The sequence below is a fragment of the Monodon monoceros genome, unplaced genomic scaffold (genome assembly GCF_005190385.1).
Source record: "Monodon monoceros isolate NGI ecotype Baffin Bay Population unplaced genomic scaffold, NGI_Narwhal_1 Super_Scaffold_16, whole genome shotgun sequence".
In the NCBI taxonomy this organism is placed as follows: Eukaryota; Metazoa; Chordata; class Mammalia; order Artiodactyla; family Monodontidae; genus Monodon; species Monodon monoceros.
The window spans coordinates 55,001,783-55,019,826 of NW_021703772.1; the positions used below are offsets into that span (position 1 = coordinate 55,001,783).

At 41.6% G+C, this 18,044-nt stretch overlaps 1 protein-coding gene across 1 annotated transcript in view; it reads left to right on the plus strand.

The window, feature by feature from the left end:
- The first annotated feature begins 1,151 nt into the window (after positions 1-1,151).
- Positions 1,152-18,044, plus strand: part of PDE11A (phosphodiesterase 11A) — a 415,741-nt gene continuing 398,848 nt past the window's right edge. The window contains exon 1 of the mRNA XM_029225505.1: positions 1,152-2,352. Coding sequence (XP_029081338.1) covers positions 1,453-2,352 — 900 coding nt within the window. The 5' untranslated portion in view covers positions 1,152-1,452. The remainder of the gene's footprint in view (positions 2,353-18,044) is intronic.

Here is an 18,044-nt window from a genome sequence, read left to right on the forward strand (position 1 = left end):
GCCACCAGGTAAGTCCCATCACTGGCGTTCTGTAAGAGCACTTCTAGATTGTCCTGCTGTCCCAGGGAACTGGATGGTTCTCCATCTGCTTTTGTTTCTCACAAAAGAGGAGACCCTTGGGCTTCAAGAAAGTGTGATCAGCCTGCTTCTCTTTCCTGGCAAATCACCTAAGCTTAGCCACTAAGTTAGAAAAGGCCTAAGGGAAACCTGGTTATTCTTAGCCTAACTAGCTGAGACTTGCCAGATCTGGAGCATCCCTAGGGCTTGGGAAAGAAAAGCTCCCACAGAGGAGAATCTTTACCCACAGCCCTAAGATATTGAAAGTAAAGGAAGCCAGACTGAGTGAAGAAAGAAAGAGATGGCAAGTCATTCATGAAAAGAAGAGTAACCACCCCGTATGCAGGACTGGCTTGGAAGGAAGCCCTGAGGCCCTCAAGTCCACTTTACTATGTGCTCCTGCTAGGCAGGGTCCCTAATCCAAGGACCTGTGTTTTACACCCTCCTTCCATGTACCACCCTCCCGTCCCCAACTCCAGGACCATGAATTTGGTTCAAGTCATGAATTGCTCAGATGGGGAACTTCATTTAGTAATTTTCATAAATCTAGTTCTGTTACTATTTACTGAACGCCCACAAGGAGCTGGGCAGTATTAGTAGGCAGTCCCGGGAATCCTAGGAGCCAAGAATCCACAGTCACATCCCAGAAAAATAATACCCCTGTCTCTCAGCATCATTATTTCCTCGGAGTCAGCTTCTGGGTCTGATCCATGCACAACACAAACACTTCCTAGTACCTGGGCTCCCGCGGGGCCTCTGTGAAACGCTGGAGGATTAAGGGGCGGGGAATAGGGAGGGCTGGGGAGGTAAGGAAGGAAGGAGGGGGAAGCAGTAAAGTGCGTCTCCCCCTCTAATCGTGTTCCGATCAGGAGTCGGCCGTGTTCCCAGGCGCCGATTCCGGCCGGCAGTCCAGAGACTCTTCCAGGAACCGCCTGGCATCCTGGCCGCGGACTTCGGCTGGTCTGGCGCTCGCGTCTCCCTCCTCCCACCTCTCTCCTCCTCTCTCCGGGATCCGTGCCTCACTCAGGGGCGTGTCCTGCCCTACCTCCCTTTCACAGTGGTCCACTCATCCTGTTACAGCGACAGCGGTGGCGGCGGCGGCGGCAGCCAGAGCAAGAGCAGCGGTGGCTCGGGGTTTTCAGAACGAGCGGCAGCAGCTCTGTGGGGGCACCTGTGCGACGCAGAAGTAAAAGGACCGGGGGTGGGGTTCGTGCCAGCCGCTGAGCCCGAATGGAGGGGCGCTTCCCAGCCCCTTAGGATTCCTACTGCTCCGCAGAATCTCGGCCCGGAGCTGGGAATACCGGTGGGGTGTCATGTGCAGGGCCGGTTAGACGGCTGGGGCAGGGAAACATTTGGTCCAAGTGTAGAGAGGCAGAGAAAGCTGTGTCTGGGACCATGACAGCCTCCCGCCTGGACTTTGGGGAGGTGGAAACTTTCCTGGACAGGCACCCAGAGTTGTTTGAAGATTACTTGATGCGGAAGGGAAAGCAGGAGATGGTGGAGAAGTGGCTGCAGAGACACAGTCAAAGTCAGGGGGCTTTAGTGGCTGGCACAAGCGGCGTGGCTCACGGCGGTGGCAGAGGTAGTAGCAGCAGCGTTGGTGATGGCACCGGAACAAATGTCTCTGCTAGCAGCCAGCACACTCCGGGTGGTGGGGACTCAGGTGGGGTTCCCCTGAATCCCAGCTGGGCCAGTGGCAGCCGCAGCGATGGGAGCCTGCAGCGGAGAGCTTCTCAGAAAGAGCTAAGGAAGAGTTTTGCCCGCTCCAAGGCCATCCACGTGAACAGGACCTACGATGAACAAGTGACCTCCCGGGCCCAGGAGCCCCTGAGCAGTGTGCGGCGGAGGGCACTTCTCCGGAAGGCCAGCTCCCTGCCCCCCACCACTGCTCACATTCTCAGTGCACTGCTGGAATCGCGGGTGAATGTGCCTCAGTATCCCCCTACCGCCATGGACTACAAGTGCCACCTCAAAAAGCATAATGAGCGTCAGTTCTTCCTGGAACTGGTCAAGGATATCTCCAATGACCTTGACCTTACCAGTCTGAGCTACAAGATCCTCATCTTTGTCTGTCTCATGGTGGACGCTGACCGCTGCTCTCTCTTCCTGGTGGAAGGGGCAGCTGCTGGCAAGAAGAGCTTGGTCTCCAAATTCTTTGACGTGCATGCAGGAACCCCACTGCTGCCCTGCAGCTGCACAGAAAACTCAAATGAGGTGCAGGTCCCCTGGGGCAAAGGCATCATTGGCTATGTCGGGGAGCATGGAGAGACGGTCAACATTCCTGATGCCTACCAGGTAGGACTTTGCATTGTCCCCTTCCAGAGCCCCATTGGTCTGGGAACCAAACCTTCTGTTACCCTTTGGCATCCAGAACACATTAATATAGACTCTTTACAATATGAATTTTGCTATTTAAATTCCTTCTGAGTTTAGACTAGTTAGAATGTTACTATACTATCTTTGATCTAATGGTCTTTTCCTAACACACAGTGGCTTGTGGAATATTCATATATCACAGGGGCTACGTTTTGTACTCAATAATACCTCGTGTTTCTCTGTCAAGATACCTTGTCTTTAAGAATATCACAGAATGGTTTTAGAATGCATTTGTTAGGTGCTAGAAAAAGATGTCTACTCCAGAATTCCAGTGTTAGTCTGAAGAAAATGGGCATGTTGGTGTCTCTGATGTCATTTTGGGACCGTAATGCATTTCATTCTCATTCAAGATTGGGGAGAGATCACAAGTTCCAAGGTAAGGAAGACGAGGAAAAGAGGAGGAAAGTCAGGGGGAGAATGGGCCTCTGAGCCATTTATGCCTTTTTAGCATCTATTTTAACTGTTTCTGTTGTTGAGCTGAGAGAGGCTGGACAAATTGAGGGGTTATTTAGGCTTGAATCCAGCATTATCTGCAGTCAGCTTTTGACAGGACTGAGCAAGTAGGTTTTTAGTTTGTGAAACAAAAAATGGATAATTTTCTAGCAATTCCAAAGGCAATGAGCAGGGTGAACATGCTAGTTTCAGGGGGAAAAGGAAACCCAACATGCTGTCGTCTGCCTTTAATTTTCACAGTGATTTGAACTTGCTATTAGATCCCGAATCTGAAAGCCAGTCTGTTCTAATTTCTTCAGTATCTATTCACTGAGCGTAATGAAACTGGATGCCACTTTCTATGGGACTTCTTTGGTGTTCATAATAGTGGAAAGTTCTTATTCTTGGTCATGCAAGTTTTGTAGTCATTTGATGAGCTCTTCTTCCAGTTGTCTAATAAAGCTGCATGTTTCTCTAGAGTTTGTTGCTGTTGCTCAGAATAGCAAAAGTGGTGGGAAGGACACTAAAGGTAAAATTTTCTCTATTTCATCTGAAAGTTGGCAATATTATGTAGAAAATTGACGAGCTTGTACTGAAACCAAGTTTCATGTTTTTGTGAGATGTCTATCAATATAACGCTTTAATATTAAGGAATGCCTATCAAAATACCATTTTATTTACTTTTTTATTTATTACATGCATTATTCACTGTATCCTTCTTAAAGACTTTGATAGGTTTAGGACAAGCAAGCAGTGAGTGATCTTTAATAAGTGTCTATTTCTGTATAACCCTAGAAAGCCATGGGAAGAAATAAAAGCATTTAATAATTGATATGTTGAAGATTCTTTAAAAAGTTGAACAATCACAAATTCTTTTCTTTCTCATTATTTCCACATCCTTATTGTGTGCTTGGGCTAAAAAAAATCCCTTCCTAGTAGAATGGCTTGTTACAGCCCAGAATTGCACTCTTTTCTCTTTATTGCCCTTACTTTTCTTATTCTTCCCCAACTGATTTTCTCCATTTCTATAGCTTTTGTTTCTTATTCCCCTCTGTCAGCTCCTAACTTTTATTTAATACTGTTCATATACGGTCTTTTCTTCAAGAACATAATTCTCAGCTTCCTCAGCAGTTAACTTGTCTTCCTGCTTCCTAGAATTGCGGCTAGAGGTGTTACCACAGGCATAGAAAATCAGGTTTTCAGCTATTGATGTTTCTTCAGGGCCCTACTCTACTCTGAAGACAGAGGGTAAAGGAAAGTTGCCTTTTAATATTTGGGAGCTGACTTTGGGAATGGAGAGTTCTTCTTTTATCCCCCCAGGGTAGTAATGATGGCTGTAAAGACTAGGTTGTTGGGAGGACTGGCAAAAGGCAGGGAGGGGAAGTGTGTTATAGAGTTGAAGATCTTGGTTCACTCTTTGTCTTCATTTTGATCTGCTTAGAAAGTTTCTCTTTTCTTTCTCCATTATCTTCTACCATATATGTCTGTATTTTTAACCTGGTGTGTTTTTCTTCATTTTTACTTCACTACTTTTCTTCAATAAAATTACTTTTTTTTCTTTATTATGGTACACCTGTCACCATTACTGTGACCCTGGGAGAATTTCTTGATCTCTGAGTCTCAATTTACTCATATGCAAAATTGGAATAATAACACCTCTGTGGTCAAGATTATTGTTTTGAAAATAAAATGAGATATTGCATTAAAGCCCCCAAAACAGTACCTGGCACACTTTAATTATTCAAGAAATGGTAACAGTTTATGATGACCATGGTGATATCTAGTTTGCTAGTATTCTTTTTCTTTCTCTTTGTCTAATTTTCCATTTTTTTTCTCCTTATCTGGGGCTGAGATATGAACTCAGCACATCGTGACCAGCCTTCTCTTTCCCTAAGCAATACTCCACCCTTAAGTTAAATATTTTAGAACCAACTTTACATTCAAGGAATATAGAAATAGCTACTCTTCCACCTTCTGCTTAAGATTCCTCTAAATGTGATTGATAATACTTGACCATATACTATCCTATCAAAAGTTCTACATTTTGTTCCTTTTAGAACTCATGCAATATAAAACTTTTTATAGAGTTGTATTAATGTTGCATCCTTCCCAAGTTCTAGTGTTTTCTCTTCTCCTCTCCATTTCCTGCTGTTATAGATTTCTCTTAATGAAAATTGACAACCTTCCAAATGGATGTTCTTTTATCACAATATTGTTGTAATTCTGAGAGTATACATAAACATCTTGAAGCTTCCATGTAAAAATATAACCATCCTCCCTGATTCTTTATTAACTACTATATTTTTAAGGTGTTTCTTGCTCAAAATCAACTAGTGTGCTTTTTTTTCTTCAGGAGATGAACTTTGAAGAACTTATCACATGGAGTTTAAAAATTTAATTATTTGATAAATAAGATTGATGATCCTCTTAGAGGTTCAGAATATGGGTGAGAGAAAGGCATTGAAAACACTTACAAAATTATAATAAACATGGCATCCCGAAGTCAAGAGTAGACTAATGAACTACTAAAGTCGAATAAAAGCTTTGACAGCAAAAAAACTTCACAGTTTATTTCATTATTTTTCTTCACTTTCCTCAATTAGTCCTAAAAATCAGACTTGAAATTAGGAGACAAATAAAGAATTGCAAGTGAAAAAAAATTTATTCTACGTATCCAGTATCATAGTGACTGCAATCTACCTTTTTTCCCTGTTATAAGTTATTAAACAACCCACTTTAATATAGTAATGAAAAAATAGCCCTCAAGAGGTTGAAAATAAGAGCACTCAAGTAACAGGTGTTCTCTTTGAGGTTATTCTAAGCATTCAGAATACAGAACTTTAAACATTAATAAAAAGTGTGAGATGATATTTTTGTTAGCGTCGATAATGATGATACAGGTGTTTGATGGGCTTTTGGTTTGAAAAGCAGCCAGGATGTTTTGTTAGGTGAGCTGAGAGGAGGAAAGGGGATGACGCAGAAGGGTTATGTAGGTGTGCCAGGCTTTCAGAAAGCCTGATCTATTTGCACAACAGATTCATTTATTCATCATTTCCAACAAACATACACTATACACTGAGTGCCCATTATACCTAAGCCCCGGTTAGGGGCCCTATGGGTGTACAAAACTAAGAGGACATGCTTCTTGCCTTCTAGGTACTTCCAAGTTCTTCCAAGTACAAGGTTTTGTACTGTTCACAAACAACTAATGTCAAGCTGTACTATTGATAAATTGAAAAATAAATGACACAAACTAAATGGCATTAGTCACAGAGGAAAATGGAGTCACATTGTGACTTGGATCATTATAGAAGACTTCATGGAGGAGGTGTCAGTCAAGCTGGGAAGAGAGTTAGGTTTCACTGTTGGAGATAGCTGTGGAGTAGGGGAAGGCATCCAGGTACAGCAAAATGGCTTTAGCAGAAACACAATAATGAGCAACCCAAAATATGTATAGGGGATAGTGAGTGGTTTAATTTGGCCAAAGTATTGCATATGCTATAGAATGGGTATGCAAAAATAGGATGCGGGCAAAAGAAGAAAGAACCTTGAGTACCTGACTAAAGAATTCGAGCTTCACTAACAGTAAGCCACAGGGAGCCCTTGAGAACCTTTTAGCATGGTCAGAGTGGGGTTTTGGGTAACCTGGTGGCAGTGGCTAAATGGATTGAACAAGGGGAGACTCAAAGCTGTGAAAATAATTAGGACTCTATTATGATGGACTGGTGGAGCCAGATGAACTACTGAACTAAAGCACGAACAGTAAGAATAGATAGCAGAGGACAGATGGGGTTGTCCTGCAGGTGTGAATTTGGGCAAGGAGGGAGGGAAGTCAGTGATGACTCAGAGATTCTACACCTGAGAAATATGGAGAAGGGTAAAGACATCGTTAAAAATAGTTCTTCCTATTTTGGATGAGTAGAGATTCTGAGTAGAGCCAGCTACATAATTTGTGGAGCTCAGTGAAAAATGATTAAGCAGGAGCCTGGCTGGAGGTGAAGTCAATTTTCCCTTCCCAAGGGTCTGCTTCTCCAACCCACAGCAGATGTGTGACTCCCAAGTGATTTTAACCTCCATGCTGAGAAATTCTCAGTACCTGGATTGGGTGTGAGTGAGAGGCCCTTGCTGAGTTGCCTGCTGAATGTGCCATAGTGCTGCCAGCTCTGGGTGGGACTGACCACAGCCTTGCTCCTCTTCATGACGGCATGGGGCATGCGCCTGACCCTCCCCCCACTCCCACCCAGGCCCCAGCCAGGAGCAGAGGGCAATGGCAGATCAGTTGGGCCTCACTCTCAACAGTTTTGACCTGCTTGTGGCTCCTGGTCTCAGGGAAGGGCTGACAAGGGGGTAGGCTGGGTGGGGCCCGGGGTACCAGGGAGCAGGAATCCGTGGCCAAGAACCAGTCCTGGGCAGGCAGTGGGAGGGGAGACTGAGTGTGAGCCAAGGCTCCAAGCTCTGGACTCATACACTATTGTTCTGTTGGACTTCATTTACAAAGCACAAGTTCAAAGATAAAATTATTGAGAATTTCACACAGCACAGCATTAAACCTCAAGCAGGGAGCGCCTGTGCAACTGCCCTGGTCACATGCCCAAGAAGCCGGCCCTGATTCTGAGTCATAGTGAGTCTTAGGTGGAAAAGATCAATTTTATTCCAGCCTAGTATCTACTGCTTTCGCATGGCCTCAGCTCCATTCTAATTAAATTCCGTGCCATTTTCAGTGGCTGGATAGTGCTTTTCTATTTCTGTGTTTTTCATCCTTTCTGCCAGGACTCCTCTTTCTCCATCTTTGTTCATTCAGATCTTGCTCTGCCTTCTCATGATATAAGAAAGGAAAGCTGATTGCTTCTCCTTGAAGAGAAGAGATGAAAAACCAAACAAAAAATTATACTGGGAGTTATATTTAAGAATGCATTGCACTGGGACTTCCCTGGTGGTGCAGTGGTTAAGAATCCACCTGCCAATGCAGGGGACATGGGTTTGATCCCTGGTCCGGGAGGATCCCACATGCCACAGAGCAACTACTCTGTTGAGCCACATGAGCCACAACTGCTGGGCCTGTGCTCTGGAGGCCGCGAGCCACAACTACTGAGCCCATGTGCCTGGAGCCCGTGCCCACACACTGCAACGAAGACCCAATGCAGCCAAAATAAATAAAGTTATATATAAAAAAGAATGCATTGTGCTATACTGCTATTATATATAAAATATTAATGTAATGATATTTAATAACTTATTTTCACTGAACTTCATTTTTAATTTTATTTTAGAATGATTTCCATTGAAATAAATATATTTAAAAGTGTTTGGTCTCAGAAGGGATTAATTTCATGTATTTAGAAGATTCAGTGGTGAATATGCTTATTCCCTGATAAGCCAGCGATGACCGACATGGGTCTATAGTCCTGTGATTGAATTGCTGAGATTTGCTTAAAAGGCAGATGTTGCTTCCACTCCAACACTAGAATTACAAAGGAGTTTCATGAAATCTCATTTCAACTTTGCACATAGTGTTTTAAAAATTCCCTCAAGCCCACAACCATGTTCACTAGTCCAGAACCTGAATTGATTTTGTGTTTGAAGCAGGAAACATTTGCTGTTTCAGCCCGTCTTCCTGACAGACACATGATCATAAGAAACACAGTGACAAATTGCATTTGCTGCTTTGAACATGGGGATAGATTATAGAAAAGTACAGTTCCTACAGAATCATGGGGAGGTAATTTAAGGTTAACTTAATTTTTTCCCAGCCCATAATCTAAATGTTTACTAATCTGACCAATTTATTTTGGTTCCTGAGGTTTGGGTCACCCATTTATTTACATGACTGGCTTAATTTGGAAGTTAGTGTTTCATGTTTCGTATAGTGTTGAAGAGTCATATGAAGCTTTCCTCTGAAATAGCTTTGAGTTGTTTTATGGAAAGTCAACAAGATCCTTGAGGTCCACTACTTGCTACTTTAGTCACTTATTTTAAGGGTAGTTTGCATTTAACCACATTCTTTTGGAAAGTGGAATTTGAATCACAGAAACAGTTTAGTCATAAAAGAGTGGGTTGGATTTCTAATATTTTAGGAGAAACTTTGGTTTCCGATCATTCACAGGCATTCAGGCTAAATTTATTTGTTTATTTATTTATTTTTAGGATTAAAATAGTAAAGATGTTTTCCTGGCATAAAAAATGTGTATTTTCTATAATTCCAAGAGTTTCTTATTAATTGGTTGTTTCAGCGGCTGAACAGTGGTTTCACATATTAATGATAAATTCTGTTTTCTTTCCTAAAACATAGCTTTAGGCTGTTGCAAGTTTAATTCAAAAGATCTTTTTCACCTGAGTGAAAAAAATGAGGAACCTTTGAGATACCTCTTTAGGGTATCAAGTTTTAAAAAATGTAAACATGATAGAAGGGAAGTGGAAGCTCCACTGTTGATTAACAATAACTCTATTTATGGAGCACTAACTACGAGCCTGGAATTAGCTCTTCAGCAAGCATTGCCTCTTTTAATCCTCTCAACAGTCCCCATAGGTAGCTTATTCCCACCCCCATTTTACAGAAGGAGAAACTAAGGCTTGGGAGGTTAAGTAATTTGCTCAAAGTCACTCAGCTGGTAAGTGAGGGAGCTGGGATTCAAGCTGAGGTCTTCGGATTGCAGAACCTTCATGCCTGGCCACTCTTGTTGTGACCTCTGCTGACCATTAACTGTTGGGTGTACATTCAGGTCTGTCCCTTTGCTTTCTCCTTTTCTCCGCCAGTTTAAATCCTCTCATCCCTTAAAGCCCATCTTCATGAAACTCTTGGTGATCCTCGCCACATCCCACGTAAACTGGATATAATCTCTCCCTCTTTTGAACTTCTGTAATGCTTTAAATATACTCCTTTCTATTTTCTTAATATTATAAGTATTTGGGTATATAAATGACTACTTGACTGTGAACTCAAGGTCATGACTTCTCATTTTTCACTGCACTATAGGGCTTAATGCAAGGTTTTCTATTCAATTGAGTAAAATTACCACTGATACCTCCTTATGTGGTCAGTTCAACCACCTCTAAGCAGAAATTTCAGCCTATTCAGCCAATATAGCTAATATTGTTCAGCTAATATAGACAGTTAAACCAGGAAATTCATTTCATGAACACATCTTTTAATTATTTGGACGTTATTTTATAAATTTTTAAAAATAGAACTTATAAAGCCCGGATAACTGGTGAATTATCTGAACTGCTTTTCTGCATTAATTGATCTTTCTTTTAAAAATTTATTTTATTTATTTATTTTTGGCTGCGTTGGGTCTTTGTTGCTGCACGCTGGCTTTCTCTTGTTGTGGTGAGCGGGGACTACTCTTTGTTGCAGTGCGCAGGCTTCTCATTGTGGTGGCTTCTCTTGTTGCGGAGCACGGGCTCTAGATGCGCAGGCTTCAGTAGTTGTAGCGCACGGGCTTAGTTGCTCCACGGCATGTGGGATCTTCCCAGACCAGGGCTCAAACCCGCGTACCCTGCATTGGCAGGCGGATTCTCAACCACTGTGCCACCAGGGAAGCCCTGCATTAATTGATCTTTATGTTAATTGCTGGACCCTCATCTCCTCATCCCTTCCATTGTTTTCCTGTTTGTTTTTTTCTTTTACTCCATTTCATGTGGAGACCATATTATAGAGGAAGTAGGCTGTCGCTGACCAAATGGTAACAACTAGCAACAGCCCACTGCCAGCTTCTTCTAGGCAAAAGCATTGGATGAAGCATGACTGTTCCAGCTAACTAAAATTTCTAGTTTTCTCATGACTGCTTCATTCATACAGTATAACTTACTGAAGGTAAAACCCCTTCCAGCATTAGGCCTTGAAGATGTTAGGATTTTTTCTTTGAAAATATTTTCAGATATGGGAGATTATATTGACCAACCTTATACTTATTTATAATGGGCTTATGAAGTCCTATTATTATATTGACCAACCTTTCAGGAAAATTGAATTTTCAGGTTTATTGATTACATATCTTATGTTTCATATACACCCAAAAAGTCTCATAAAACTTTTAACTTCTGAGATGGTTGCCTTTACATCCTACTCTTTCCAAGATGTAGTTATTAGATATGCATTGAGCATGTCCAAGTGAGAGCATCTCTATCCTTTCTGATCCTTATAGTAATCAGATTTGGCTGTTGGCTACACCTCGTCCTCAGCCCACCTCCCAGAAGAAATAATAAGGTATTTAAGGGTAAACAGTATAGCTAGTCTTGCTATGTAGAAATTAACTGCCACTCCTAGATCTGAAGAGGAGAGTGCAACTACCAGAGCCTCTCTCTCAGAGGTTCTGAGAGAGAGTTACAGCAGTGGGAGAGCCAGAGCTGTGGCCCTGGGAGAGAGGAACTCAGACACTGGCAAACCATGACCTGGACGAGAGAGAGCCGGGGAAACATTACCCTCCTCACACCCTCTATCTCCTGCCAGCGCCACTCATTGGTTGAACCCAGCCTTGCTTGAGGCCAAGAGGGCAAAGGGAGCCCTGGTGCAGTAGGTCATAGGAGTCAGCCTTCTGGCACAGAACAGGGCAGTGAAAGGTGGCAAGTGCATCTGGAGAGACAAATGGGGACTATCCAGAGTCACCAGGGATATTAGTTTACTCACCAGGGATGTAAGTATAGGAAGCCCAAGTCGGGTAGTAATATCCTTCACTGAACACTAAATTTCATCAGTCTATAGAGCATAGTGATTGAAATCTATCGAAAACAAGTTCAGAAATGCTGTAGTGGTATTTGACTGTCTTATTCTCTCCAAATAGTTTTGTTTATTCCTGGCATCCTATTTCTCAGAAGAAACCCTATAGGAGGGCCAAAGACACCTACAGGGAAGAAGTGACATTGGTCTAGTTTATGGAACCTCTTCCCTGCAATGCCTGATTAAGCCCATTTGTTTGAGAATTAAAATCTTAGATCACTAATCACTTTGTTAAACTGTAAAGGACATCAGAGTGTAAGAGAACATGTTCTAGACTTGGAAACAGGAATCTTGGACTCTATTCTCAATTCTGCCTTAGTTTTTTCAGCTATAACATAAGGATGATATGTTCAGACACATCTAGCCCATATGGTATTTTGTAAGGATCTAATCATTTGATTCTAATGAGATAATTGGAAAGCATATTTAAAAGGGTAAAGTAAGAAATGTAAGACCGCTCTCTCATTTCGTCCCAGCTTACCCGTCCCCCTCCCCGTGTCCTCAGGTCCATTCTCTACGTCTGCATCTTTATTTCTGTCCTGCCTCTAGGTTTATCAGAACCTTTTTTTTTTTTTTAGATTCCATTTATATGTGTTAGCATACGGTATTTGTTTTTCTCTTTCTGACTTACTTCATTCTGTATGACAGACTCTATGTCCATCTACCTCACTACAAATAACTCAATTTCATTTCTTTTTATGGCTGAGTAATATTCCATTGTATATATGTGCCACATCTTCTTTATCCATTCATCTGTCAATGGACACTTAGGTTGCTTCCATGTCCTGGCTACTGTAATAGTGCTGCAATGAACAATGTGATACATGACTCTTTTTGAATTATGCTTTTCTCAGGGTATATGCCCAGTAGTGGGATTGCTGGGTCATATCATCGTTCTATTTGTAGAACTAATACTGTTCTCCATAGTGGCTGTATCAATTTACATTCCCACGAACAGTGCAAGAGGGCTCCTTTTCTCCACACCCTATCGAGCATTTATATTTTGTGAATTTTTTGATGATGGCCATTCATACTGCTGTGAGGTGATACCTCATTGTAGTTTAGATTTGAATTTCTCTAATGATTAGGGATGTTGAGCACCCTTTCATGTGTTTGTGGGCACTCTGTATATCATCTTTGGAGAAATGTCTGCTTAGGTCTTTGGCCCATTTTTAGATTGGGTTGTTTGGTTTTTTTTGATCTTGAGCTGCATGAGCTGCTTGTAAATTTTGGAGATTAATCCTTTGTCAGTTGCTTCATTTGCAAATATTTTCTCCCATTCTGAGGGTTGTCTTTTCGTCTTGTTTATGGTTTCCTTTGCTGTGCAAAAGCTTTTAAGTTTCATTAGGTCCCATTTGTTTATTTTTGTTTTTATTTCCATTTCTCTAGGAGGTGGGTCAAAAAGGATGTTGCTGTGATTTAAGTCATCGAGTGTTCTGCCTATGATTTCCTCTAAGAGCTTTATAGTGTCTGACCTTACATTTAGGTCTTTAATCCATTTTGAGTTTATTCTTGTATATGATGTTAGGGAGTGTTCTAATTTCATTCTTTTACATGTAGCTGTCCAGTTTTCTCAGCACCACTTATTGAAGAGGCTGTCTTTTCTCCATTGTATATTCTTGCCTCCTTTATCAAAGATAAGGTGACCATACGTGCCTGGGTTTATCTCTGGGCTTTCTTTCCTGTTGCATTGATCTATATTTCTATTTTTGTGCCAGTACCATACTGTCTTGATTACTGTAGCTTTGTAGTATAGTCGGAAGTCAGGGAGCCTGATTGCTCCAGCTCCGTGTTTCTTTCTCAAGATTGCTTTGGTGATTCAGGGTCTTTTTTGTTTCCATACAAATTGTGAAATTTTTTGTTCTACTTCTGTGAAAAATGCCATTGGTAGTTTGGTAGGTATTGCATTGAATCTGTAGATTGCTTTGGGTATTAGAGTCATTTTCACAATGTTGATTCTTCCAATCCAAGAATATGGTATATCTCTCCATCTGTTTGGATCATCTTTAACTTCTTTCATCAGTGTCTTATAGTTTTCTGCATACAGGTCTTTTGTCTCCCTAGGTAGGTTTATTGCTAGGTATTTTATTTTTTTTGTTGCAATGGTAAATGGGAGTGTTTCTTTAATTTCTCTTGCAGATTTTTCATCATTAGTGTATAGGAATGCAAGAGATTTCTGTGCATTAATTTTATATCCTGCTACTTTACCAAATTCATTGATTAGCTCTAGTAGTTTTCTGGTAGCATCTTTAGGATTCTCTATGTATAGTATCATGTCATCTGCAAACAATGACAGTTTTGTTACTTCTTTTTTTTCAATTTGGATTCCTTTTATTTCTTTTTCTTCTCTGATTGCTGTAGCTAAAACGTCCAAAACTATGTTGAATAATAGCAGTGAGAGTGGGCAACCATGTCTTGTTCCTGGTCTTAGAGGAAATGGTTTCAGTTTTTGACCACTGAGAACCATGTTGGCTGTGGGTTTGTCATATAGGGCCTTTATTATGTTGAGGTAGGTTCCCTCTATGCCTACACTCTGGAGAGTTTTTATCATAAATAGGTGTTGAATTTTGTCAAAAGCTTTTTCTGCATCTGCTGAGATGATCTTATGGTTTTTCTCCTTCAGTTTGTTAATATGGTATATCCCATTGATTGGTTTGCATATATTGAAGAATCCTTGCATTCCTGGGAAAAGCCCCACTTGATCATGGTGTATGATCTTTTAATGTGTTGGATTTTGTTGGCTAGTATTTTGTTGAGGATTTTTGCATCTATGTTCATCAGTGATATTGGCCTGTAGTTTTCTTTTTTTGTGACATCTTTGTCTGGTTTTGGTGTCAGAGTGATGGTGGTCTCGTGGAATGAGTTTGGCAGTGTTCCTCCCTCTGCTATATTTTGGAAGAGTTTGAGAAGGATAGGTGTTAGCTCTTCTCTAAATGGAAACAGCCAATTTTATTCTTTAGATATTGCCTCAAAATAATCAGGATCAAGCATTCATGTATGTATCAATAGGAATATAACAATATTAATTGCTTCTTGTAGCAACCTTGCGAGGTTGTATAATTTAATGCAGAATTATATGGAAATAATTTAATGGAAAATGATATGAAAGATATGAAAATATAAAATGAAATAGATGTGCTTTCTCTCTAGCAAGTGAAGCCAAAATTTACTTCCAAGTCACCTCCTCTCTTTACTTGTGGCTGTTGATATGAGCTTCCTCCTTGATTGCTACCTGTGCACCTACCACAGTATCTGGCATGTAGGGCGTATAGTAGGTTCTTTTTAAATTATATTTGAATGAAGAGAAGAGCCCTTATTACAGCCTTTATTTCATCTCAAGAGTAACATACACTGATGGGACCATTATGTCAGTTCAAGTGTCTCAACAGTGGCACTATTGACATTTTAGACTGGATAATTCTTCGTTGGGGGAAAGGGGGTTGATCTGTGCATAGAAGGATGTTTAACAGCATCCTTGGCCTCTGCTCACTAGATGCCTGCCAGTCCTGACAATTAATGTCTCCAGACACTGTCAGTTGTCCTCTGTGGGCAGTTCCTCCCCTTTTTAGAAACCGCTGATGTAGAACAATTTGGCGATAATCATGTACTGCCTTAGGAATATTTACAACTTTTGATGTAGCAATTCCAGATCGCCCTAAGGAAATTTTTATGGGTATGTGCAAAGATTTGTCTATATGAATACTCACCACAGTCTTATTTATAATAGTGTAAACATATCAACCCAAACATCCAACTAGAGGGTTGGATAAATAGACTATGATACATATAAAATGGAATATTTAATCAGAGGAAATTGCTCACAAACTATTAAGTGAGCAAAGCATATTTAGAAAACAGTAGCACCCCAGTTTTCTTAACAGTAACAACAAAAGCATGAGATAAGGGGTTGAGTTTACAATCAGGCAGACTGGATTCAATTCCCAGTTCTACCACCTAAAAGTTATATCATATTTCACTTCTCCAGTTGTTAGTTTCTGCAATCCTAAAGTGGGAATATTGATTCCTATCTTAAAAGGTTGTTCTCAGAGTTAAATAAAATTATATATGAAAAGTTTAACATTCTGTTTGTTACCTTTTGAAGACTCAGTGAAAAGTAATTGCAATAGCGCCTGCGGAAAGGCTGTAAGGTGATAAGCCAAAACATTAATAGAGGTGATCTCAGAGTGGTGGGCTTATTTTTCTCTTCTCTTTTGTGTTTTCTATTTATTTTTCTGAAATTTCCACATATGAATTAATAGAGTAACTGTAGTTGCTTTAATAGATACACCTCCTAAGCGCGGTGGCGCACAGTGGTAACACAACAGAAGCTTATTTCTCACTCTTCCTAAGCTCAGCAAAGTCTTCCTGACTGATGGGTAGCTCTCCTCCAAGAAGGGATTCTTTCCTTCCTAGGTCTTCACACCTTCAAGATGGGGCTTCCAAGGTTGCCCTCAGCATCAACATTTTTTCAGCAGATGAGGGGAGAAAGAAATGGACAAATGAAGCAGGAGGACTTTGTGGGTCAGGTCTGGAAATGGCACATATCATTTTCTGCTCCCATTTCATTGATTTTCTAGACTCTAGAACTCAGGCAGGTAGCCATACCTAACTGCAGGAAGGCTGGAAAATGTAGTGTAGCCTTGTCCCAAAGTGGCTCCCAGCCTCAGATCCCATCTAACTAATTCATGTAGCTCAAAGTGCAGGACCTTCAAGTGGGGAGCTGTCTCCTCTAGTGGATCCCCCTGGTTTTCACAGGCTGGGATTCATGTACATGATTAATTGCCTACAACAAGATTTGAGAGGGAAAATCAGCTGGGCTTTGGAAAAGGGGGAGAAGATTCTTGCTGTTTTATTTGACGTTGTTGAGAATGGATTCAAGAATAGGACTCTGCAGGCAGGAAGTTTGCTAAGAGGTTGTTGCCTCTAAGCTCAAAGGTCTGAGGGTTAAAAGGTCAAGGAGTGGGGCCAAACCTGCCTACATAATTTGTGGGACCCAGAGAAAAATCAAAATTGGGGTCTTGGCAGAGATCAGGGAAGTCAGTCTCCCCAGGCCAGCCACCAGATTGCAGTCTCTGTGCCAGAACATGCTCTCTGTCCCTGGATCATGGTTGGGTGACAGGCCACGGCAGAGTTGCTTACTGAGCGTACCGAGATGCTATCAGCCTGGTGGGGACAGCCAGCACGTTGTTTCACCCTGAGACATTTCAGGGCTCTTGACCTTCCCAGTATCCATGCCCGTGACCTCACTGGGAATGGAGAGCAACATCAGAATGTGGGCACCCGCCCCCATCACATCACCCGTCAGCCAGACCCTGTTGCAGCCCTGGATAGAGGAAGTAGAGGTCATGGGGCTGAGGCAGGGAGTGGGAGGCTGAGAAACCATCAGGTAGCTGGATGGTGTGTGAGCCCCTGGAGCATGTTCCATCTGACTTAACCTACAAAACAAATTCAACTTAAACTTCAAGTGGCGGGACAGGAAGGGGTCTTCTCAACATGGGGCACTGTGACTACACTGGATGCTCATGCATAAAGCCATTTTGGGGTGGCATCTATACTTTGACTTTAAGAATAAACAATGAGGATGGCAAACTCCCCATGAAAGTTTTTTTCCCACTTACTTCTGTAGCACTTTGCCCATATGACGCTTGCTATTTATTCAATTTTTGGTAATTTCAATTTTGGCTCACCTGTCTTTCTCTCCATTAAGCTGTGAGCTCCTTGAGGGCAGATGCTATGACTTTCTTAGCTTTGTAGCACCCCGTGTGTGGCCCAATGCCTAGCTCGTAGTAGTTGGGTACTCAACAGATACTTGTTGTGTAAATAAGTGAGAAAAAGGAATGTAATTGAGAATTTGGTCACAAGGGCAAGTGGCCTAGGTACTAGTACCAGGTTACAGGTCAGATTAAGACCAGGGGTTTAGCTAATAATGCTGAACTAGGCTACTTATAGGCCAAGGGTCCTTTCATTGTCCTAAGCAGAGGGAAGGGTTGGGTTCCCAGGTCAAGTGTCAGGTACAGGGCTCTAGTGGTCCAGGCTCTGAAAGTTAGAGAGATGAAGGCACAAGGAACCAAGCATTTCATCTATTATCAGTAAAAAAGAGGAATTAGCAGAGTTGGGAGGATAAGTGAAAGAGAAAAAGGATACCAACTATGACAGCAGTCTCAGGGCTTTGAGAAAATAGTGATTATGTAGTTAATAATGGCAGCGTTGGAACAAAGAGGATATTGTCTACTTTTCATATGTTTATTTAAATGGCAATAGTGATGTCTTTTAGGCAAGGCAGGTGATTCGCTAGGGAGAGTATAAAAGGTCAGACTGGGAGCTCTCTGATTTCTGGAGTGGTAATTTAAACCAAATTCATGCATGTAAAGAGCCCAGCACCAAGCCTTTGATGAAAGCAATGCACTACCACTACCAGCATTTACATTTCTCCCCCAAGAACCAGAAGTATTAATATTTATGT